This window comes from Triticum dicoccoides, chromosome 2B, assembly GCF_002162155.2.
Source record: "Triticum dicoccoides isolate Atlit2015 ecotype Zavitan chromosome 2B, WEW_v2.0, whole genome shotgun sequence".
In the NCBI taxonomy this organism is placed as follows: Eukaryota; Viridiplantae; Streptophyta; class Magnoliopsida; order Poales; family Poaceae; genus Triticum; species Triticum dicoccoides.
In genome coordinates, this window is record NC_041383.1 from 363,483,187 (window position 1) to 363,493,935 (window position 10,749).

Below are 10,749 nucleotides of genomic sequence, written 5' to 3' on the forward strand. Positions count from 1 at the left end.
GCGCCGCCGCCCTGTCCGGCCGCCCTCCGCCGCCCGGCGCTGCCCGCCGCCGCCTGCCTGCGCGCCTCGGCGCCGCCCCGCCGCTCCCGGCCGGTGACCTCCGCCAGGGCTCCGCCGTCCGCGCCCGCGCCGTCCTCCGCCGCCGCCGCGCCGGATCCGGCCGGGCCAGCCCCTCCCCGTGCCTCCCCGGCCACCTCCGGCCCCGTCTTCGGCGAGCTACTCCGGCGCCTCGAAGTCCGTGTCCTCAGCCCCGAGATCCAGATCCAAAACAAGGTTGACTTTCCCCTTCCCCGAATTCCAGTGAGTCCCCGACATTTTGACATTTCATGCCTTGTTCATCATGTCGTATCTCTGCATCCGTAGCTCCGTTTTGTGCGTGTAATATGTCAAATTGTTCGTCTCAACGAGTACTTCATTTTATTCCATTGCATCATGTTCATTTGAGCTCATCTTGATGCCTGAATCATCGTTGCAAGAGTGCTTCATGATGTTTTCTGCTGTCTGTTAACAGAACGAGCTCTTTTGTCATTTTTGCCATGATTGATGTGTGCATCCTATGAGGTTAATGTCTACATGTGTTTTGAACTATGTCATGTCTTCTTTACAGAGGTGCTTACCATGTATTTTTGTGATCAATGTGGTGACTAGCACAAGCATGCAAAGTAGACTTCGTGATGTTGCTGATTTTAGTCCCTGTTCTGTTGTTATTTTGATGCCATGTAAACTTGATGCTACAGAGAGATCCATGCATATTTTGAGATACTTCAGTAAGGATGTTTTGAACATATGATTATTTTCTATCCATTCATGCCCCTGTTGGGAATTATGGAGTAGTCTAGCATGTCATTTTAGTGCTCTACTTTTGCTTTAAATATTTCCTGGCAGATTGTTTACATGTTATTCAATTTTGCCAAGGTTGTTGTAGTTGATCCTTGCATGCTATGAACTTGTTCTTGCCTTGATTTGTTTCATAAACGCGTCTTCTTGCTGATGCTATGCTTATCTTGTCATGCAATGACTTATGGTGAGTGAATCGAGCTTGTTAAATAGGGTACGTGATGTTGCTGTTTTGCTAGGCTCAATCTGTTATTTCGTGATGCTATATAAACATGTTGCTACTAGTCATTCTATGCATAATCTGGAGATGATCACTAAATATGTTTTGTTTTACATGGCATGCTTTATCCATCCATGCCCCTGGTTGCATTTATAGCTTCCTGTAGCTTGTTCATATCTTGCTCCAAAGTTGCTAAATAATGTTGCTGTCAGCCTGTTAACATTAAGTTCAGTTGTTGCCATGTGTTTTGCTAGTGATCCATGTACCCTATGAACTTGCTCTTGCCATGCTTAGCTTCACAAACATGCCTTCTTACTGTTGGTTGCCTTGCCATGCCATGTTTTGCTCTGTGGTGAGTGGTACAAGCTCATCTACATACCTTCATAATTCTGTTTCTGCCATGATTGAATCTGTATTATAACTTGCTATGTTTACATGGGTGCCATCATATTTTCTGATCCTTTTTGGCTTATGATCACTAAGGGACTTTTGATCTATGCTTTGAGTAGAACCATGCCATGTCTTGTTTTGCTATTATAAGTTCCTGTAACATGTTGTTTGATAGCTCTAAACATTGCAACCTGATGTTATTTTCTGCAAAGTCTGAAATTGTTATAACTTGCAATCTTACCATATGTGTTTGAGCATGTTCTAGTGATTTCTGGAGATAGCTCAGTGTTCATGTTTTATTATGCTTTACCTGTAAATCATGCACATGCCTTTTGTTTTCTTGTTGAGGTCATGTAGCATGTTGTTTTGATGCTTGCAATATGCCTAGTTGCTGTTTTGGACAGATTGTCCTTTAAACTTGTATAGTGTGCATGTGTTGAACCGTTGCTCCGTTTTGAGTGTGCTCTATATAAAATTTGCTTATAGTTGCATGTAGTTTCATATTATCATGTTGCATCCTTGTTTTGGTGTGTTTGCTTGATGTTTGGGTGCATTTTGCATCAATGTCATGTTTAACTTGTGTTGCTCATATCTTCTAGGCCGTAGCTCCGAACTAAATGAACTTTATATGTAACTTGACTAGAATCTCGTGTAGATCATCTTGGTGCATCTTAACTTGCTGTTTAACAACTTGAACATAAGGTTTATTCAGATCTGGACCAATTTTGAAATATGCATATGACAACTTACCGGAATTGTTATATGTTGTTCCCGGCCTCATTTAAACTTGCTTTGATGTGTTGCTTTGGTTTGCATCATCTCTTGCCATGAGTAGCTTCATGTAGTTTTGTCATGCATCATGCTTGTTGTGCATCATGCCTTATTCATGTGTGGTGTGTTTACCATGTTGTGTGCTTCTTTTTGATAGTTCCTGTTTCGTTGCGACCGTGAGGATTCGTTCGTCTACGCTTGGTTCGGCTTCATCCGTTCGTCTTCTTCATGGACTCGTTCTTCTTCCTTGCGGGATTTCAGGCAAGATGACCGCTACCCTGGATCTCACTACTATCATTGCTATGTTAGTTGCTTCGTTCTATCGCTATGCTGCGTTACCTATCTTTTGCTCATCAAGCCTCCCATATTGCCATGAACCTCTAACCTTTGACACTTTTCCTACGCAAACCATTGTTTGGCCATGCTACCGCTTTGCTCAGCCCTCTTATAGTGTTGCTAGTTGCAGGTGAAGTTGAAGATTGCTCCATGGCGGACAGGATTTTGGTTGGGATATCACAATATCTCTTATATTATTAATGCATCTATATACTTGGTAAAGGGTGGAAGACTTGGCCTTTTGCCTGGTGTTTTGTTCCACTCTTGCCGCCCTAGTTTCCGTCATACCGGTGTTATGTTCCCGGATTTTGCGTTCCTTACGCGGTCGGGTGATTTATGGGACCCCCTTGACAGTTCGCTTTGAATAAAACTCCTCCAGCAAGGCCCAACATTGGTTTTACCATTTGCCTCACCACCACATATACCTTTTCCTTGGGTCGGCCAACCCGAGGGTCATCTTTATTTTAGCCCCCCCGGGCCAACGCTTGTCTAAGTGTTGGTCCAAACCGAGCGATGTCCGGCGCCCCCTGGGCAACCAGGGTCTATGCCAACCCGACGTCTGGCTCTTCTGGTGTGCCCTGAGAACGAGATATGTGCAGCTCCTATCGGGATTTGTCGGCACAGCGGGAGGCTTTGCTGGTCTTGTTTTACCATTGTCAAAATGTCTTGTAAACCGGGATTCCGAGTCTGATCGGGTCTTCCTGGAAGAAGGTATATCCTTCGTTGATCGCGGGAGCTTATCATGGGCTAAGTTGGGACACCCCTGCAGGGTATAATCTTTCGAAAGCCGTGCCTGCGGTTATAGGCAGATGGGAATTTGTTAATGTCCGATTGTAGATAACTTGACGCCAGATCCGAATTAAAACGCATCAACCGTGTGTGTAGCCATGATGGTCCCTTCTCGGCGGAGTCCGGGAAGTGAACACGGTTTCTGGGTTATGTTTGACGTAAGTAGGAGTTCAGGATCACTTCTTGATCATTGCTAGTTTCACGACCGTTCCGCTTGTTCTCTTCTCGCTCTTATTTGCGTATGTTAGCCACCATATATGCTTAGTCGCTGTTGCAACCTCACCACTTTACCCCTTCCTTTCCCTTTAAGCTTTGCTAGTCTTGATACCCATGGTAATGGGATTGCTGAGTCCTCGTGGCTCACAGATTACTACAACAACAGTTGCAGGTACAGGTTATGCGATGATCTTGACGCGAGAGCGATGTTTGCTTGTGTTGGAGTTCTTCTTCTGCTTCTTCTTCGATCAGGGGATAGGTTCCAGGTCGGCAGCCTGGGCTAGCAGGGTGGATGTCGTTGAGTTTCTGTTTGTGTTTCATCCGTAGCCGGATGATGCTCTTATGTATTGTGATGTTGTATTCGAGTGGCATTGTATGCCTTATGTTTGTATCCCCATCTATTATGTAATGTTGATGTAATGATATCCACCTTGCAAAAGCGTTTCAATATGCGGGTCTATCCTTGATGGGACCTTCGAGTTCCTTTTGGATAGGGTCGCATATTGGGCGTGACACTCTGGCCATTGGTTTGAGCATTGTACGTCGTTGAGTACAGGAGCTTTGTGATGGCGGCGGTGAGGTGCTCGCCACATGACACTCATGAACACCTTGTCATGATCAGAGACGATGGAGTGTGGTATTCCATGGAGCTTGATGATCGAATCCCGGAAGGCCTGAGCCACTTGCGCCGCGTTGAAGGGGTGGCACAGTGGCACAAAGTGGGCGAACTTGGTGAGCCGGTCGACGATGACCATGATTGTGTCGTAGCCCTCCGACTTGGGCAGACCATCGATGAAGTCCTTGGTCAGATCATGCCATGGCTCGATCAGAATTGGCAACGACTAAAGCTTCCCCGCCGGGTGACGATGCTCATGCTTGGCCTGCTAGCAGACGAGGCACCGACGAACAAAGTCCCCGACCGCACGCTTGAGGCCAGGCCAGGCGAAGAGTTTGCGCACCTATTGGTAGGTCGCCGCGATCCCGGAGTGGCCTCCCACGACACTGTCATAAAGCGCCGAAATGAGCTTGGTTGGAGAGCTGTTTTGGCGCCGATCCAGAGCCGGTCACCTTGGTGAATGATTCCTTGACGCAACACGCAGCCTTGGTCGCCAGGGCTTTGGATCGCCAGCTGGGCGAGGAGCTCTTTGTGTGTCGCGTCTGTTTCATAGGAGTTGTCTACCTCCTGTAGCCATTGTGGTTGGCAGATGGAGAGCGCGTTGAGTGCGAGCTAGTGCCCCATGTGCGGAGCGCATTGGCTGCCCCATTGTCCGTGCCCTTCTTTTACCGGAGTGTGAACTGAAGGCCGACAAGTTTTGACATTACCTTGCGCTGGAGCTCCGTGCCCAACTGTTGGTCGCCCAGGGCACACGTGCTCTTGTGTTGGTGACAATTTCAAATGGCCCGTGCTAGAGATAGGCTCGCCATTTGTTCACGGCGAGAAATTCGTTTTCGTAGGTCGATAGCTTCTGGTTCCTGATGCCCAATGCCTTGCTCATGTAAGCCACAGGGTGACCGTCCTGCATGAGCACCGCGCCCATGCCCGTGTCACAGGCGTCCATCTCGATGGCAAACGGCTGGGAGAAGTCCAACAAAGGGAGCATGGGCGTCCGAGCCGTGGCTTGCTTAAGGAGATCAAACGTCTCTTGGGTTCGCTCGTCCCAATTGAGCCCTTCTTGGCCAGGAGGTGAGTAAGGACACCATAGCTGGGGACGAATTTCCGGTAGTACCCGGTGAGCCCAAGTAAACCCGAAGCTCCATGGCGGTGGTTGGTGTTGAAGTGCATATGTGGATTGCCTAGCCCTTTCCATCAGTTCGGGCTTTTGGTTGTGTTGGCTAGTGTATGAAGCTTAACATGGTATCAGAGCCTAAGGCTATGTTTGATAGCAAAGTACTAGAAAAACCAAAGTATTGAAAACCACAGTATTTTTGCCAATAGGTACAAGATACCACAGTTTTCACATACCAAAGTATTTTAAAGTATTGAGAATACTGTGACCCGTTTGGCAAGTGCTTATGTGCACCAACGTAAATTAGCTAACTAGCATATGAAGCAGTTGCAGTGTGCATGTTGCTAGCTAGCTAGCTAGACGCACTGAATGGACATGCATAACAACCAGCTGCATGCACTGAATTACCATGCACAAAGCTAGCTTACAGGAAAAGAAGGCACTTGAACACTAAGCATAGCTGCCGGCGGCTAAACGTGGGCTCGCTCTCCAAGTTCAAGGGTGCCTCGTTCCTCTTAGCTGGCACTGTGCAATAGGAGGGGTAACAAAGCGGCCACAAAGGCAGGTGCCAGCGGCCAGCGCGGAGAGGTGGAGGACAAATATCAACATCTCACGCTCTTCTCTCCTTTGACGTCTCTTGGTTTGTCCCTGACGGAGACGATGTCCAGAAACAACATGGTGGCTGCAGCTTAGAGGGAGGAAGAAGATAAACCATGCGGTGTTTCTTACTTTCTTCCGCATGCTCTGTTTTTAAAAAAGAGGTCGAGGGTCCTTTTTTTAAAACAGAGAAAATATCGTGGTTTTGTAAATACTGTAGTTTTAATACCACAGTTTTCAGTCATAGCCAAACAGTTCATAGTAATTAAAACTAAGGTATTTCGAGAAACTGCAGTATTCTTGAAATACTCCAAAAATACTTTGTTATCAAACAGGGCCTAAGGTCTTGAGTTAAAATCCTGGCTTCCGCAATTTATCCAAAATTTGGGTTCCCCTTTGTGTCCACATATAGGCCTCTTGAGCCATACCTCTCTGTCTATCCACGTGTTGACTTTCCGCGTCACACGTGAGAGAGGGTGTTGAAGTGTATATGTGGATTGCCTTAGCCCTTTCCATTAGTTTGGGTTGTTGGTTGCGTTGGCTAGTGCATGAAGCTTCAGTTGGTATGGGCTAGGCATGCATTGCACTGGTCTTGCTGGCGACTCCATCCTTGGAGATCACATGGCCCAAGTAGTCGATGCTCCGCTATGCAAAAGAGCACTTGGAGGCCTTGACGTACAGTTCCTACTGCAGAGAATGGAGAGCACCATGCTAAAGTATTGCTCATGCTCCTGCAGGTCAGTGTTGAAAGACGAGGATGTCGTCGAGAAATATGATGACAAACTTATGGATAAACTTGGCAAAAAAGGTCAATGCTGAAGATGAGGATGTTGTCGAGAAATATGATGACAATCTTACGGAAAAACTTGGTGAAGATGGTGTTCATGAAGCGATGGAACGTTGCCGACGCGTTGGTGAGGCCGAAAGGCATCACCCTAAAGTGGAAATGGCCATGATGGGTTTTGAAAGCCATCCTCTCCTCGTCCTCGGCACGCATGCGAATTTGGTGGTAGCCTGCACGAAGGGGTCTACCTAGGAAACATAAGATGCACCCGCAAGCTCGTCGTGGAGTTCGTCGATGACTAGAAGAGGAGATTTGTTCTTGACGGTGATCTTGTTGAGGTGGCGAAAGTCGATGCAGAATCTCCAACTACCGTCTTTCTTCTTGACCAGCAGAACAGGAGCAGCATACGGGCTCATACTGTGCATGATCACACCAGACTAGAGCAAGTCTTGAACTTGCTTCTTGATCTCTTCCTTTTGAGCAGGCGAGTATCGATAGGGTCCAGTGTTGATTGGGGGCGTGCCTGGCTCGAGGTTGATCCCGTGATCATGCTGGCGTCGTAGTGGCAGTCCAGATGGCTCGACAAACACATCTTCAAAGTCCTCGAGTAGCTTCTGAATGATCGTCGGCACAGGCTTAGCGACGTCCGCGTTAGGTGGAGCGACAGTCACCACTGCCACGATCCATATGTCATTCGCCGCTTCCATGCGATGCAACTCATAGGCGTCAAGCTCCGAGATGAGTGGGAGATTGGTTGTCTGGACGCCATGTAACTAAACCATGTTTCCCTCGGCAACGAACACGATAGTCTCCTCGAGCCAGTGACAATTCATGGGGCGCTGCTCAGAACGCAGACCACGTGAGACGTGAGCCCCCGATGTGTTTACCGAAATGCTTGGAGCCACATCGCGGCCAAGCCATCCATGTACAACGCCGCGATGGTGACCCAGTTGTGTGGCGGCACCTAGTAGAGCTCAAAGTAGGAGACGCATCGCTCGAGCCAGATGCGCGTGCATTGGCATCAAACCACGAAAAGTCATGCTTCAGCGGTTTGGTGAAGTGGGGCGCTGGGTCATGGTCTTGGTGCAGCGTCGGGAGCAGTGGCGGCTCGCGGTTGACGAGGCACGCAAAACGTAGTTGTGCTGCCCTGCCGGTATAGAGCGGCGATGCGTGAGCCGTGGCTGGTGGTGTAACCATCGGATCGGTGATGGTTGTGGCACCGGGTGGGTGATATGGCACCCGCAGTTGCTGCTGCTACAGAATTGATGGTGGGAGTGGACTTGCGCACCTCGTTGACATCCACTTGGGTGAGGTTGATCTGTTTGGCGAGATTTTTGAGCTCGTGAGAAAACTGCTTGTTGTAAGCGAGCTGAGCCTCGACGCGTTGGTCAGCGGTGGTTTGATTCGCGTCGAGGGACGGATGACGGTTTCGAGCAGCATCTTCAACAGGTCAGTGGTTTCCACCATGGCCGAGAAGACGTGGCAGCTCTGAGCGAACAGTTTGGATGGCGGAGTTGTCGTCTCGTTCCGAACCAGATCGAATCCCATGCAGGATTTCAAGCGATTCACCGAGATGAACCGCACTTAACACGGTGGATGTTACCGACTGGTCAAGACAATTTGAGAGCGGCGGCGGCGATCAGAGGTAGAAGAAAAAAAATTGGAAGGCTATGTAATGCCTGATGGATTGGGGATCGAGAGGAGGGGACTAGGTGAGAAGAGAGAGGGAGCAAGTGAGGAAGCACGAGAGGGTGAGAGCGAGTAGCCGCAACTTTCTTATTGGTAAAACCTTAACTGTGGTCTCACGCACACTTAAGTAGCTACATGCCCTTGGGCCCTCGCTGGATTACATGGCCCATGGCCCAACTCGTGCGCTGCACTAGCCAATGAGTCCAATGTAGGTTCAGTTTTAGATACCTGAACTACAGATGTAGCAGGACGCTCCCCGGTGGCCTGCACTGCGATGGTGATGGTTCAATCCCTTCATCTTGGATGCACAACAGGCTCGTCCACCTGCGCCTCCCACCTCATCACCCTCAAAGCCTGTGCCCCAAGGCAACTAATGTTGTTGCGGGGGGCACGTGTGGAGGTCAAATGGTAAGGCAGCGCATGCAGCCAACAGCCTGAGCTCGCCGGAAAGGCTGCTACTCGTTCAACAAGCTTGTGGTGCTCAATGAGAATGGCAGAAGCGGAGAGATTACGCGTGTGGTTGTGTGCCATGTGCCATGGCTTCGCGTCCGACTACTCAGTCCTCACTCGTGTTCCTCCAAGGTTTGCTGGAGCTCATCTATATTGTTCACTCAGAAATCTATTTGTCATTGACGCCAAGCATGTGTATAACTGTGTATCATATTAAATATTGATCTAAGCCTAATTCAAAGCATATGAAAAAGGTAGGTGTGTCAAATAAATTTCTCCTAGAGGATTAATAACAACTCTGGAATAAGCGGGTGTGGCATATGATGACATATGAGACATGACACTCATTGCTGCTATACAACGCTCAACTTGCCATTATAATGTGTAAATCCAATTCAGTTCTCTGTGTAAAATAATTAACTTGGTACCAAGAGAGTTGAGGTGTGTGTAAAATCATAATATAGTTTGTACCATATCTGGCGAAGCAGCATAACTAAGTTAACCGTGATGGCAAATAAACTAATAATTGTCAATGTTATTACTGACCAAGTTGCCCTTCATGTAAGTCTTAAAAACACTCAATATTTGGGTGTAAAAAAATTGCATTAATATTATTTTGTTGCCCGTAGCAAAGCACAGGCATTTAGCTAGTGAATATCTTAATCGTGTTGCACTTGAGAGGGGCCTTGTTGTGCCAAATAGCATCAGCCAAGCTACATCGCGTTGCATCCGCGAAATACATATTGTAAACAGATTTGGTTGAGAACGACCCATTATTTTCCCGGGAAATACAATGCAGTCGCATCTTCAAAGGATGAGGGGAGGGACAACGTAGAATTACCTCAAAAATGACAGATTGGGTTTCCTTGTCTTCAACAATCAGTTCAAATGTTTCATTCCATTCAGGATTTAGGTTGTCATCTATGACTTTTGTTTTGACCTTGAACATGGGACGCACATACAGGGTCACGTAGGGATCAGATTTACCAATCAACTCCTTATTCTTCAGAGATGTTGCTTTTACTACAGTAACAGAAAGTTTTCCCTCAGGTTTAAGCTCCAGCTCACTGCAGAGAAAATAAGTACAACAGTGGAAAATCAAAGAGTTAAAACTCAGTAAATGCCAACAGGATCTTAGACGTATACTACCTCCGTTCCTAAATATTTGTCTTTCTAGAGATTTCAACAAGTGACTACATACGGAGCAAAATGAGTGAATCTACACTCTAAAATATGTCTATATACATCCGTATGTGGTAGTCCATTTGAAATCTCTAAAAAGACAAATATTTAGGAACGGAGGGAGTACAAGGAAAGCTTCAAAAGAAATATGCACAAAGGAGAACAATCAGAAATCCTTATAAGCTAGTCAAAGAAATCAAACCAAGAAATTATGTACTTGTGTCGAAATGTGTGTGCATAAAATGTTTTGCCGTATGAAATACATGTTGGATTGCGCAAAGAATATCTAGAGATGAAGAACAGCAAAGGCATTGCTGGGCCCCAGGCAGCCCAGGCCATAAGCAGTCAGTCCGGGGTGTCCACAATTCCTGGCTACGCCGTTGAAGAACAGTACTAATGTCTATTACAGGGGGGTGCATTTGAATGAGAACGCCAGATGAAATGATGGTCCGAAATAAAATTTTAAGAACTTCATGGCTGTTGCCCAATCAAACTTACTGGATGGTAGCATGCTAAAATATGGCCACACACACACTGGATCGACTGAATAACAAATTCAGACTACTTCTTTCCCATTAACAAATTATTATAACTTGCTTGGATAGTTATATCTCCTTTTCAATGTAGTCCTACTTCCGCTAATAACATTTTTCCGATAAAGAGTTCTCTATTAATATAGAGAAGACACCAATTACACCCGGCCTCTACAACAACATGATATCAAGAGCAAGGACATGCAAGCGCCACCGTTGCATGATATC

General features: G+C 47.1%; 1 protein-coding gene across 1 annotated transcript in view; it reads right to left on the reverse strand.

Annotated features, from left to right (window-relative positions):
- LOC119363712 (synaptotagmin-5-like) overlaps nt 1–10,749 on the reverse strand; it is a 52,852-nt gene that overhangs the window by 17,619 nt on the left and 24,484 nt on the right. Inside the window, exon 9 of the mRNA XM_037629082.1 lies at nt 9,648–9,873. Within this exon, the coding sequence (XP_037484979.1) occupies nt 9,648–9,873 (226 nt within the window). The remainder of the gene's footprint in view (nt 1–9,647; nt 9,874–10,749) is intronic.